Source organism: Pleurodeles waltl, chromosome 7, assembly GCF_031143425.1.
Source record: "Pleurodeles waltl isolate 20211129_DDA chromosome 7, aPleWal1.hap1.20221129, whole genome shotgun sequence".
Lineage (NCBI taxonomy): Eukaryota > Metazoa > Chordata > Amphibia > Caudata > Salamandridae > Pleurodeles > Pleurodeles waltl.
In genome coordinates this window covers 374371059-374385956 of record NC_090446.1, presented here as the reverse complement: position 1 = coordinate 374385956, position 14898 = coordinate 374371059, and the positions used below count along the sequence as shown (strand labels likewise).

The window sequence follows — 14898 nt, the reverse complement described above, 5'->3', positions numbered from 1 at the left end:
TTTTGGACCTTCTGGTGATCTGACAAAGAACAGGTGTTCTGTTCAGACAGAGAGTGAAGGAGCAATAAAGACGCCTTTAAGTCTTGTTCTCATCTTGTGACATTTGCTCTGTGTTCAGATGCAAAAGTCAGTTTGTCTTCTTACAATTAATTTCCCATCTGACTGCAGAGTTCCAGGTTTTTGTAAGGTGAATTTGTCTGGCCTGCTTTACAAGGAGTATGAAATGATAGGGTTTAGGGTGGCACGCTTTTCCTAACACACAGCATTTAAATAACTGTCAACTTTAAAACCATTTCAAAATATATTTCAGTAGCTGTGAAAGCCCACTTTTTGTACTTCTGAGTGATGAACAGACTATTTTAATAGGATGAAAATAAATCAAAACACTACTTGGTGATGTGCAAAGGATACATATATTTTCTGAAACTCAGTTTTCACAGATTAATGTTAATACACTATATAGTTTTATCAGTAAAACTGGAAGTTAGTGGGATTTTTTGGGGCACTGCTAGGAAATTTACTGTCTGTAAAGACAGCACGCTTCCACATCATGCTTTAGTAATATATTTATTAAAAGTGAGTGTTTAATCATAAACTGAGAAACACTCCTGCCCTGATGGCAATGCTATTAGTAAACGAAGAGGCAAGTCTTGGATCATGTGTTACCTATATGTGCGCTACATTCTTTTTATACATGGAGCAAACATTTAGTAGGATTTAAACAAACAAAAGTGGCTTTTTGTACAGTAGAAATGCTGAGCTCACATATTTGAAGGTGCACTTATATGTGAGAGTGAAGAAAACGTTGACTGTAAACTAAAATATTTGCTTAGGATCACACAGTTTGAGACCCGTTTACGGGTCAAGTACATTACAGTTAGGTCAAGTAGATTATTCAAGTTACTCAACCTGCAGGTCCAGTAACATTTTTATGATGTTTCGAGGCCTGAACTGTTTTGGTACTCCTTAATGCTTCTTTGATAAAGTCTGACTGTTCAGAGCCACAGCTACGCAGGGATGAGCTAAGGTTTTGCAAACGAACCTTATTAGACCCACTACTGGTATGAAAGTTGCGGGGTCATGCCTAAACTTCATGCAGTCATGCCTACTGTTTTTTTAAACTGTGTTTGTTGGCTTTTAGGACTTTGTGCACCTAATCACTGCTAACCAGTGCTAAAGTGATTCTACTCTCTCCTTTAAACATGGTAAGATTGACCTACACCAAGTTGTCACATTTCATTAACTTAAAAGTCCCTAGTAAAGTGGTATACGGCATACCGGAAGCCTGTAAATTAAATGCCAACAATGGTCTGTAGCATTTATTGTGCCACCACGTAAGTATCCCCTTTATAACATATTTTAGGCCTGCCATTGCAGCCTGTTTGCAGCTTAAACAGCCATTTTGACCTGACTAAATAAACCGTCCTTTATAATACATATAGATTACCCCTAGAGCAGGCTCTAAACAGCCCATAGGGCAGGGTGAGTTATAGTTTAAAATTTCAGTATGCACCCTTATGTCTTTTTTACATGTTCTGGTAGTGAAAAACTCTTAAATGTGTTTTGCACGACTGCAAAGACCAACTTTCCTATAGGGAAACAATTCATTACTTTCAATAAGTAATTACCTTTGCTTGGGAAACAAGTAGAAATGTCATGTTGGGTGTCTGAAGAATTACAATTTAAAATTATCTTTAATGGTAAAGTCTGATTTTAAGCCACTATTCTGAAAACAACACTTTTAGCAAGTGGCCATTTTCTTGGCCTAAACCATTTGATACCTATATCCTGTGTCACTTGATTAGGCGAAATTAGCAGTTGGCTGGGGCGCATTTTTCCTAGAGAGTATCACAAAGGGAGGACTGGGTGTTGGCAGGATGGGGAATCTTGATGTGAGGGGAGGGGCAGAGCGGTAACCTACCACACTGCGCTTTAAAGGAGCTGCCTCACTGCACATACAAAGAACTTTACACTAGCCGTATGGTACTCTAGACAACCTGGGACCAGGATATGGAGGAAGGAAATTCAAGAACCAGATTTGAGAGAAAGTCTAGAAGTTGCTCCCTCTTCAAGTCTGGTGCCAGGGATAAATATTGGACCCCCAGACCAGCCCTTTAATACTCTCCTGGACCTGTGGATACTACAGAAGAAGGACTGCCCTGCTGCTTGAGGCCTGCCTTGCTGTCTGAAAAGGAAGAAAGTACCTGCTCCCTTCCTCCCATTCTATCTGACTCCAAAGGTCAGCTGACTGGCCTCCTGTTCAGATCTACAAGGACCTAACAAGCTCTAGAGGCATCCCTGCAACTACCAGTGGGCCTGCAGCACTGCACCTGCCTGAGCCCTGCTGGCCTCTGCTGGAGTGAGTTCCTGATCCCCAAGAGGTGGATCCCAGTTCCTGGACCCATGGTGTGCCATCAGTTGAGCTCTTCCAGGGAGAAATCCTGAGGTTTTGGACTCTTGATGACTGCGAACGTGCCCATTTGTGCCAAGATCTTTCCACCAATGACAACTGCAAATGTGAAGCTCCTGTGAACCAGATTCTTCTCCCTACAGTGAACGCCAGTGGCAACCAGAAACGCAAGATCTGCGCCTCCTGTTACAGCCTGTGGTGACCACCAATGCAATGCTCCAGCAACAACCATCCACAATGCTCAAACAGATCTTCGTGTTACTGCAACACTGTCTGGCACACACGGTCCACTCTGTGCTACTGTGACGACCATCCGCGAGGCTCTCCCTGCTCCTTGCGGCCTCCTCTACCTCGAACTGGACTCTTTGTACTGGACTTTGAGAAGGTAACTCTTTTAACTCTGGACTAGCTTGGTCTATGTATCCAGCCCATGCTCTGTTGTGGTCAGGCTGAACTTGTTATTTTCCTGGTCTAACATGATCTGATGACCGTGAGTGGTGCTTTGTGCTTTTAGGCATTATACCTACATACATTTTTGAACTGGTATTTCTCTGGATCTACTGATTAGACTTTTGTCATTTTGGTGTCAATTTATTACATTTGACATCTATTTTTCTAAATTGGTGTAAGATTTTTCTTGTAGTTTGTTCTGACTTTATCACTGGTTGTGTGATACATGAATATTGTACTCATTGCCTCCAAGTTAAGCCTGACTGCTTTTGTGCCAATCTGCTAGAGGGTTGAGCACAGGTTAATTTGACAACTTTCATTTGATAACTTAGAAAATGTAAAAATCCACCAAGTGGACACCTAGAAGGAAGGGAAAATCATCAAAGAAGGTTAGGAACATAGAGATCAACGTGGCCAGTCTGTCTACCCTCATGAACAGTGAGTTGAGAGGATTATGCAAGGACAGAAAAATTTAACTGGACTCTTCAGCAAAACAGAAGGATCTTGAGAAGGCGCTCAGGGCTTGCGAAGACACCCACAGAGCCCAAGCACTTTTGGAAAATGAGATCACCCCAGACAGTGGTGAAGTGGATGATGACTGCTGTGTCATCAATGAGGATAATGAGGGGGTTGATGACACACTGACCCCCACCATCCCCTAGGCTCCCCTCAGGATCTAGCAATTAAAGGAGTTTGAGGTCAGAGAGGAGGCCAAGAGACCTTGAGGCCCAAGTGAGCCTCCTAGGTCTGGAGGACAGAAGGTTGGCCCTCAGGACTGAAGGGTCAAGTTGGGCTTGAAGTCCAAAGAGAGAGATGGTAGCAACAAGGGATTTAAGGTAACTACAGGGGGTGCCCCTGATACCAGATTGCCCAAACACAGTGTGCCTAAGTATGCCGAGGGAGATGACATAGATAAGTGGATAGCAACTTAGGAGAGACCTCTCAGGATGGGAAAGGTGGGTGCCCAGCACAGGGGATCCTTATTGTGGAAACTTGTTCTGGTGGTGGAGGGGGAAGGGCTCCTAACACTAGAGGATGAGGTGGCAAAGCTTTACAATCACATGAAAAAAGAAAATATAGAATTGTTTGATCTCAATCCAGAGGAGTGTTGTCAGAAATTCAGGAACACTCTCAGTGGGGCAACACAGGCCTGGGTGTGCTTTGTGCATGCTTCAGTAAAAGTATTGGATGGATGGATTAAGGTTAACAAAATGGACACAAATCAAGCTCTCTGTTATTTGGTGGTTAAAGATCATCTACTTACTAATCATTCCACAGAGAAGTTACACCATCATCTGGTAGATTCCCAGCTGTGTAGCCCCAGAGAGCTGGGCAAGAGAGCATATGAATGACTGTGCAGGGTACCCAAAAGGTCCCGTGGATGTGATGCTAAGAAAGGGGAAAGATCTTGGCAACAAAGATAAAAAGGAGTTCCCTAAAGGCACCCAAAAACATGCTCAAGGGAGGTGATCCGAGACCCATCCCAGTTCAAAGGGAGGGGGTATCTGGGAAGAATTATGAAACTTTAAAGTTTGAGGTGTGTTTTCACTACCAGCAGCCAGAACACAAGAGAGGAGATAATGCGCGCATCAAGATGACACTCATTGGTGGCCATCCCAAGGGCATTGATAGTGTAGGGACGGGGGTAGAAGTGTCCCTGAGGAGTCCAAGGGGTATACTGATGTATCTCTAGTATCAGTGAATGGGGTGAAAATTTACACATTCACTTCTTGCCTCCAAATATGTATAGGCAGTGGCCAAATATCAATGAGATTGAAGTCAAGGCTCTGAGGAATACAGGTTCCATCTGTACGATGGTCATGCTAAGCCGGTTTCCCCAGACCAGATAATTCCTGATGAGGTGCACCTGATACTAAATTCTGACATTGCTACAAAGTTCCATCCTATGGCTACGATGATTTTTGAGTGGGGAAAGGTCACTGGCCTGAAGACGGTAACTGTGTTCCCCTACCATCCCAGTAGAGTGACTGCTTGGAAATGACCTGGAAATGTCTGCTTAGAAAGGTGTAGAACAGAGGTCTTATGCAGCAATGTTGAGCCTCCCTGAGTGGGTGTATGTGGCAACAGGAGCTTAAACAGCATTACAGAGAGGTCAAGACCTAGATCCGTAGAGACAAAAGGAAGCGCAGGAAGTCTAGTGAGCCAGCTTCCCAGAATTCTCAGACCTAGATGAAGCTTAACCCTGAGGGGAAGGGCCTGCTGTCTAAAGAGGAGGAGGTCCCTTTGAGAGACATGCCAGAGTTGACAGAACTTCACAGGGCAGGTAGTCACTCCAGGGAGGACTTGTGTCAGGGCAGAGGGCTATTGAGGGCCTTAGGAAACTTGCTTAAAGACAAGAGAAGGGGGATGACAGTGGTACCCGTAAGTCATATTGGGATGAGGCAGTCCTGCATAGTGAGTCAAGGAACTTCAAACCACGGGCAAACAGAGAGTAGTGGTCCCACAACAATATAGAGAATTCCACCTCTACCTGGCCCATGACATCCCACTAGCTAGTAATCTAGTGCAGACCATAACCTGGGAACGGTTGATCATTCACTTTTATTGGCTCAAATATCAGGGAAAGTGAATGAGTTTTGTCGCTTCTGTGTCACCTGTCAAGCTAGTGGCAAGACTGGGGGCAAGCCGAAGGCTCCACTGATACCCCTTCCTGTCATGGGGACTCTCTTTGAGAGGCTAGGGGTAGATATTGTTGGTCCCCTTGAGTCTCAGACTGCATCTGGGAACAGATGCATCCGGGTGGTAGTGGACCATACCACCAGGTACCCTAAAGCAATATCCTTACCGACATTCACTGCACCTGTAGTGGCAATGGCCCTCCTTGGTATCCTAACCAGGGTAGGTTTTCCTAAGTAGGCGATTTCAGATAAAGGAACAAACTTTGTCTGCCTATCTGAAAGCAGTGTGGGATCAGACGGTGTTGCAAGTTTGCCCACCCCTGCATCCCCAAGGTAATGGTCTAGTTGAGAAATTCAGTAAGACAACGAAGGGCATGCTAATGGGTTTATTAGAGAAACTGAACAGGAAATGGGATATTCTTCTATCAGTGCCTGCTGTATGTCTACAGAGAGGTATCCCAAAAAGGAGTAGGCTCAGTACATTTGAACTCTTGTTTGTTCACTGTCCAAGATATCCACCAAGTTTGGCAGAGAGGGATGGAAGAGACCCATCAAGGACGAAACAGTACTCCAGGGTGGCTGAATACATAAAAAAAGGCAAACAATAATTTGTGGCCAGCCATTAGCTTGTTGAACACTGGTATGACCAGAAGACTTCCTTGGTGGAATACAAACCAGAACAGTTTGTTTTGGTTTTAGAACAGGTGGCTCCAAGGGCTCTCTAAGACAAATGGACTATGCCCTATCCAATTTTGGAAAATAACGGGGGAAGTCACCTATATGGTGGACTTATGTACCCCAGGGAATCCTCACTGGATGATACAGTTTGAAACCACGCCATGTGAGAGCAGACGTGACAGATGGGAGGTGGGGATAGGAATGCGCCTCTCCCTGACTTGCTGTCAAGTAGTTCCAAAGAGTGTTCAGTGAATGGCGCTGTCTCCCCCTACAATTTGACAGACCAACAACAAAGGGACTGTCATAACTTTTGGAGCAGTTTGATTCTCTATCAACTTGGTGTGTCTATGATGCAACACAGGTCACAGCTTTTCTGTCAGGAGTAACATTTATAAACTGTCAGATCAGGTGAAAGATAACATTTAGGCTGAGAATGGCAAGATTCTACAGCATGGGGTTATTGAGCCCTTTAGCAGTCCTTGGCCCAGACCAGTGGAGTTGGTGCCCAAACCTTATATAAAAGGTGGGGAACCTGAGATGAGGTTCTCTGTGTACTACAGAGGCCTGAAAGCAGTTACTAAGACTGATGCTCACACCAAACAAAGAGCTATTGAGCTCTCAGACAAGTTGGGGGCTATCAAGGATCTAAGTTTCCTCAGGATACTGACAGATTGCCCTTGCACAAGAAGCCAAGGAGAGATCTGCAATTTCAACTCCTGAAGGCTAATTTCAATTTAAAGTGATGCCCTTAGGTTCGAATGATGCACCTGCCGCCTTCCAAAGGTTGGTGAATAAAGTTCTCTTGGTTCTGGAAGTTTTCAATGCAGCACATTTTGATGACAATGCTGTATTTATGTCACATGAGAGAAGCACCTGATCCACATTAGGGAAGTGTTTTAGGCTCTGCAGGAGGCAAGTCTAAGTATTAAGGCAAAAAAATTCCAAATAGGGCAAGGCTTATAGATGTACGTTGCCCACCAAGTAGGTGAAGGGCATGTACAGCCTCTTCAGCTAAAGATCTAGACCATCCTGGCTTGGGAGGCATCTAAAGTTCAGACTCAGGTTACAGTTTTTCTTGGGGCTGACTGGGTATTACAGAAGGTTTGTGAAGGTGTATGTACCATTGTGGCACCACTGATGGCACACACTTCCAATAAACAGCTAAAAAAAGTTATTTGGACTGAAGAGGGTCTTTAGGACCTTGACACCCTGAAAGAGGCTTTGTACTCCGCACCTGTCTTCAAAGCACCTGACTTTAGCAAGGAGTTAATTGCTCAGACACATGCTTCTGAATATGAGATTGAAGCAGTGTGGTACAGGTAAATAATGAGGGCTTGGATCAGCCATTTGCCTTTATTAGTAGGCGACTCCTTCCGAGAGAGCAGTATTGGAGTGCTATTGTGAGGGAAGCTTTTGCTGTGGTTTACTCCCTGAAGAAGTTGTGACCCTCCTTATTTGGGACTCACTTCAGGTTTCAGACTGACCACAGACCTCTCAGGTGGCTTATGCAGATGAGGGGAGAGAAACCCACCATGTTGATGTGCCATTTCCCTACAGGGTATGGCTTTTACATTGGAACACACACCTTGGAGTGACCAAGCTGATAGAGATGGCCTTTGCAAGTTCTTCCACTTAGGTGATAACTACAAATGCGTAGCCTAGTTGCTTATCACCTTTTGGCTGGAGTGGGGCCACAGAAGGAAATGCCTATTTTTGCATGATCGCCCCATGTTTTTGTAGAGGCTACTGTTTTTTTATTTCATTTACACTGAAGGGGCACTGAAGCCTACCAAACAGGCCTTAGTGCCAGTGCTCTGACCCTTAAAATGTGTATGCCTGATTTATTCACCCACACTATTGGCATACGTTTGCTTACTTTTAATCCCCTACTGTATGGTACCAGGGCACCCAGGGCCTCTACATGAGTGTATCTTGTGTACTGCAGCATTTATTGTGCCACCATGAGTGTGACAAAGCAGAACGTGACTCCCAGCTTGCCATTGCCAGCTGGCAGAGCAGTTTATCAACTGCTAAATTGGTTTTGCCATTTAAAGCAATGACACAGCTCAAACCTTCCTTTTTAATATTTATAAGCCACCCCTAACGATGGTGTATTGATCCCTAAAGGCAAGGTGTATTACATTAAAACGTTGTATGTTTGTTTTCTAACAATACATACCATGAAGGTAAAAACCCTACATTGCCATTTTTACTTTGGAAAAGCTAGTAGCCCCATTGATGAGTACAGATTTACTTGCAGCTCAGCAGTGCTCACTTCTCAATGGGGCTACTAAATATGATACTTCCAGGTATCAAAAGCATTGATGACTTAAACCTGACTTGATGCTCAAGTCAAATTTAATGTAACTTTTGCACAAATAGCAACTTTGCTGAGTTGCCACTTTGTTGCTTAACATTTTCCTGTTATTGTTGATGGTTGCTGGCTATGAGACAGCCTTCTGCCGTGGGGGCAGGTGGGAACAACTCACATGAAGGAACACTAAGGGCCTGAAATTAGAAGAGGTGTGGACGCTCTGTGGCAGGAAGGCAAAACTGGGTGTGACCCCAAAGGCGAGCTTGAAAGGGCAAGCAGTGTTTGAAGGGCAAGTCATTAGTCACACACAAGAGGGGCAGTCTATTGTTTTTGCAGACAGGCTAGCGTTGGGGACAGAAAGGGGGAAGCCATGGCCAAACCGTTTTTTTCCTTGGCAATATAGCCCCCAGGTAGCCACACCTCTGGGATAGGCTACGGAGTTACACACACCCAGGGCAAGACTCTGTCATGTTGGAAGTGTGCTGAATGGTGCATTCTGGGCTAGCTGGAGTCCACACTTAACAGGAAGCAATCAGTAAACAAGAGAGCTCATGGTAGGCCAATGGTTAGGAGTCGCCACATCCTGAGGGCAGGAACAAGGGATAAAAGTGGCACCCAGACCTCAGATCAGGTCGGAACTGAACTGAAGAGGGGACTGAAGGACTGGTCTGCTGTTCCCTGGTGGCACCAAATACTGCACTGCACAGGGTGCTCCTTGGGCTAGCAAAGAGAGGACTATGCCTTTGGTGCCCTGCTCAAAGAAAAGTTGTCCCGAGTCCCAGAAAGAAGAAGTGACTCCCAGAGTCAGTTGGCTGCATTCCTGTTACATCTACAGGGCCACAAAAGTTAAAGAAGCCTGTCTCGGTGAGTTGGTATTAAAGAACGCCTGATCACCACTGACCGCCGAAGTGCAGCCTGGAAGACAGAGACCCAACCCTCAAAAGTTAAGGGACAGTTGGACCTGGGAGAGTTATCACAGTTCCCAGCATGGAAAGTACCGCCAGTTAAAGTTAACTACTGGTTTAACTGAAACGGAGTCCAGTGGACCAGTGCCAACTAGTTTTTGGCTTGACTTCACTCAGACTGCAAGGGACAAAGATCCCTGCAGCCAAAGTCACCCCTCTGTGCCCATGGACCGGGTGGTGGTCCTAGGAAGACCAGTGTCACTGGCTCAGCATCCTTGGTCATCTTCAGCATCTGGTATACTTTACATCAGGACGACTCCATTAAAGTCTTTGCTGGTTCTCTCATGGTGCCTCGAACTGGCCTGGAAACTGCTTTGACTGTGAGTTAACTGTTCAACTGGAGCTTGATGGTCCTGTGACTAGCTCCCTGTTGGAGTTGGTCGTCCTAAGAGTGCCGAAATAGTCGTTTGAAACTTTCTAAAAGAATTTGGAAAGTTTCCCATTATTGGGGTCCATTACAATGATTTATTGTGCTAAGTGATAATCTGTGATGTATTGTTTCTTTAGAAACTCTCTGGAACCCTTCAATGGATTTTTGTTTGTTGAGGTGTCTTTTTAAAGATACAAACTGCCACCTATTTTTATACATTGCTGTCAGATTATTATTGTGTTGTGTTTTCCACTCATTCAGTTGTTTGGGTACTCCTCAATGCTTTACACTTTTTCCTTTCCGAAAGCCTGACTGTTCAGAGCCACTGATACCCACAGTGGATCTAAGGTTTTTCAAACAAACCTGACTGGACCCAGTATACGTTTGAGGGATTATTACACAGCGAAGTTGCACAACCACACCACATAATCAACCACTTTCTTCACAAATGGAATCTTACTGATTACTGTAGTAAGCAAGGAGTGTGATTATCCCTTTGATAAACCCTTGTGGTGGAAGATAAGCAGGTGATAATCCTTGCTAGATTCTCTTGGGAGGGAATAATAGATGACGTTGTCTGCCAGAACTTTGTAATAAAAATGAAAAAACTTTTGCATACATATAAATACATGATGGTTCTTTGGGTAACCTCAATTGTGGCTGTCAAGAGTGTCATTCACCTTAAGCTTATCCATATTACAACGGCTGCATGGGGTAATAGGTTGCCCATTTCTGCCATTGGCTGTATTGCCCTGGGAGTAACAGTAGTTTACCTGATCACATGTGCACATCTGCCTGAAAAGGAGCGCTCTTCAGCATCTGGGATGCTGACCTGTTCTTTATATTTCCCTTTTTTTGTTTTATAGGTCTCCTTTAATTCCTTTCTTTCACTTTTTAATAGTGTTTTGCAGCTACCCAAAGAATCTCCCTGGGCACCTTGCGTGCTGCTCTTTTCGTCTGCAGTGTGCTGCATCCTGTGCAGCCACTATTTCTAAACTGGGCTGTCATTTGTGAAAAGTATTTTCCATAGTATATTATTGCTTTACCACTGGCGACCTTCTTTAGGATTTTTAGCACGGCAGAATGCAAGTATGATAACTTAGTGAGTGCCTAAACTCATCACTGATTGAAGAAGTACTTTAAGTTAGAAGCAAGATGTATTGACATTGCCAGTGCTTGTTTTAAAAATCGAGTACAATGTGTGGGCTGCATGTCATGATGTCTGCATCAAGAGAAATCTTATTTACAACAGCCTATCTTTGAACTAAGTGACTGTATAACCTTCCATTTGAGCAAACTAAAAAGCATCATGTTTCATGTGTCTTGCACTTCTGAAAAGCATTTAATGTGTGTTCACTCAGTTTTAACTTATACTGTTCAGAACGTTCTCTGACTGACAATGAAGACCCTAATATAGGTTACTTATGGAACTGTGTATCAACCGACCCACGTATATTTAAACATCTATAGATGGGTTAGCCTTATGGGGATGAGAAAACTATCGCCTGTAGTACTAGTGTTCTCCTTGACATCACAATGGCGTTTTGCAAAGACTTGTTATTATGCTTATTTCAAGCTTCTGAAAACCAATACTTATTGGAGGGAAGATCTGTTGCTGTAATGTTTATTATGTATGTGTGTAGTATGTCTGGCGTATGATTTAAAAGGGTATGGGAATGTGGATGGCCTTGAAGGTTTGCATGTTCAATGTTGTGAATGATCAATCCACAGAGTTGTGACAACCCCTTAACCTCTTGTTACTTTAGCACAACAGCAACTGCTCTTTTTACTACAACTTGAATAATGCTTTGTTTCTTAGAGGAACCTGCGTCATTACCTGTCCCAGCCACTTGCCAAGCATCAGAAGACAACACTGAGCTGCTGAAAGGTAAGCAAACACTATAGCAATTAAATGCACTTAACAAATTAGTATAAGGCTAGCTGGCGCCCCAGGTTAAAATGTGCGCTTTTATCAAGAAGTGCCTCAAATCAGCTTTTTCTGTTGCGAAGATTAGCATTGTCGGTTCTGAAGAAATGGAAAATGGCTTGCTCCACAAGCCAAGTTGTAAAAACCGCTTACCCAGAATGACACCTCACATGCACAGATTGTTCTTCTTACCTGGATTGTTAACTACACCATAAAGCAATTGCTGAAGGAGGATCCCTTTCTGAGAGTATTGAACTTGGATGTAAAGGACGGTGAAATGTACCGTAGTTGGCTGCTTAGTGTAAGGCAGGTGCTTCGTGCTTATTCTTTACACATGCTGCTTGAATGAGGAAGGTAAGTACTGTTAACCCACCTTTGCTTCTTTTGCTTTTGGTACTCAGAGTATGAATCACAACCTTATTTTTATTTGTACCGTGATTGTGTTTAGAATGCTTGGTGAAGAGCGTTAGTAATCAAGAATTTGAAAACTGAGATAAATATGTAATGTCACCTCAGCAAGGACTCCCCAAGGTAATTGATCAAACGCACTGCTGATATTCCAAACATGCTTATCCAGTTTCTCAGTTTTTTTCTCTGATCCTTTTTTCCCTGACACCTGACTCTTTGGAGTTAAACGAAAAATAGCATTTGGAAATCCAGGAAACGGAATCTTGTAACTCAAGTAACTCTCACATAATCCAATTTATTGTTTTACGGACAATATATAATTTAGTTTTTTCCCCCCCCAAGCATTACTTTTTTACAGTGTCCTATTTTTATTTGGCTAAACGGTTATTGTACCACAAGTTTCTGATTAGGGCATGTTTTGTGTCGGCATTTTCAGTCCACAAATTTTCTTGGACTGCATTTTTGGTACAAGTAATATTTTGCTGCTCTTCTGCAGAGGTTGTTGTCTGATGAGGACGATTAAGCATATCAGACAAAGGAAACATGGGAAGAATGGCGTATAAGTTAGTAAGTTCAATTCTGGTATGCTAACAGCAGAATACAGTATGAGTGGAACTCTTCATAAGCATGCATTGGAGGAAGTAGCAGGACAAGCGGATTGACAGGGAAAGAGAATAAAGATACAACAATAAACAGAAGAGCAAAATGCAAAAGAAAAATACATTTTATTTATGTACATATTTATTGATAATGTAGACTCTACTAGTTAGTTGCCTGTAGGCACAAGGAGCAGGGCTAAAAACAATCACTTCTGTCAGAAATATTTAGCAGCTATTCACATTGCCAAGAGCGACCCTTGAGTATTTGTATTAAAAAATAAAATGAGCTTGTTTTTACTGCCTTTGTAAATCCTGGAAGGGTTGGCTTGTGTTTGCTGTAATTTGATCAAAAGGTCCAGATCGTTGGACCTATGACTGAAAATGACCGGTCTCATTTACAATACCGTTTTTGTCGTTTGGATTTTCATGAACGTCTGACTGTCTGATCTGAAGACCGTTCTTGGGATATAACTTATTTTGCAAGTCAAGCTATTAAAAAAAAGCACAAAAAAAAGATAAGATGGAACAAGAATTAGAGTCTCACACATACTAAAATGAAATCATAATAATAACGTACATATCCTTACAAGCTTTGATAAAAATGATGTTGAAAGGTCTGAAGACATGGAAATAAGAGGTACATTAGGTAATTGAAACTGCATGCAGTTTCAATTCATGATTTCTTTCCCTAGTTGCCAGGTTTAGTAGCCTAGGTAAGGAAGATACACCAACAATTGAAATATCCATTTGACTGTTTTTCCAAGTTTGGAATCTACCCTCTAACCATCAGAAAGCCACGTCAATGTCATAGCCACACTGAGAGGTGCTGGGGCACTGGCTTCCCTTACAGTTATACAGTGAAAGCATATGGGGCAGTATCTGAATGAAAATTAAAGCCAGTACTCACCTCTTCCAGTTCCATAGAAATATCTCAGAATGAACAGATCGATTCACCAACAGTGCCATCATTCAGAAAGATCAAAGTTATCACCAGCACATATGACTCAACACGATATCCCACCATGCCTTCTTTCTATGTACTATCCACATACTCTCTTTATAGACACATGCGCTTTTCATGTGCTGTGCCCATTGTGTGCTCGCCTAAAACCTATTGTTTTATTTACAGAGTCCATACACTCTTCCCATCCACCTTGTCTCCTACCCTGCATACACTTTATACCTAATTTTCTCCACATTTATATTCTTCCTGACCTTACACTCTTCCTCCGTATGTTCTCTTCTCCACAGTGCTGTACCTCTGCTCCCCCCAACCCTTATCTCGTACCTCAGGTCCTTTGGCTGCTTCTTCCTCATACTTTATGCTTCCTTATTAAACCTGACTTTCTCTAGTCACACATTATATTTTCTCCACACCCTTCACACCTTTTCTCACAGAACTTATCTGCTCACACCCCCAAGTCCATACTATACCCCAAACTACAGGTGTGCATCACAGATTCACAACACATTCTCATCCAACACTATGCTTGCATCACACCTCAAGATCTCCATTGTTACCTCACCTTATATTGCTGCAATCTACACTGTGCTCACACACACAAGAACCTTCGTTCATGCCATTCTTCCCCAATCCCCAGCCACATTCTCCTTTTGAGACCAATGCATGTTAGCCTGCGATACTCAGCTAGCACTCACTATGCTTTCCCATCACATCTAAGTGTTCTGTGTAATCCCAAGAAAACCACCTCATAACTTTTAACTCTCCATCTTAACATGGAGTTCTTCCTTACAGGAAAAAAACTGTGAAACAACTGTGGAAGGTGAAAAATTCTTGGGTGGAAGAGAGAATCCTCTTACTACAACTGTGGTAGGGTAGAACAGAGGAAACACACAGGGCCACCTCTTAGGTACTGAGATGTCACAAATGCAGCTCCCCATAAGGTCTAGTTCTCCAGGTCCAAACGGTAGGGGAGCTGCAAGGTGCAGAAATCTGACACAAGACGGTTATCTAACCCTCGCCCTGCAGCCTTGTGGTTGGCTTTGAATTATAAATATCAGTACCACAAATAGAGGCAAACTGGCATAAATTATCAAAGGAATTGCTTGCCACATCTCCTCTTCAGTTGGGTAGATACTGCTAGGTGTTTCACATGAAAAAGGTATACATCCCTAGA

The 14898-nt window shown here is 43.2% G+C and overlaps 1 protein-coding gene across 5 annotated transcripts in view; it reads left to right on the top strand.

The window, feature by feature from the left end:
* Nucleotides 1–14898, top strand: part of LOC138304092 (uncharacterized) — a 381850-nt gene that overhangs the window by 275464 nt on the left and 91488 nt on the right. For all 5 annotated transcript variants that reach the window (XM_069243822.1, XM_069243821.1, XM_069243825.1 and 2 more), the window contains one exon: nucleotides 11646–11714. In XM_069243822.1, the coding sequence (XP_069099923.1) occupies nucleotides 11646–11714 (69 nt within the window). The remainder of the gene's footprint in view (nucleotides 1–11645; nucleotides 11715–14898) is intronic.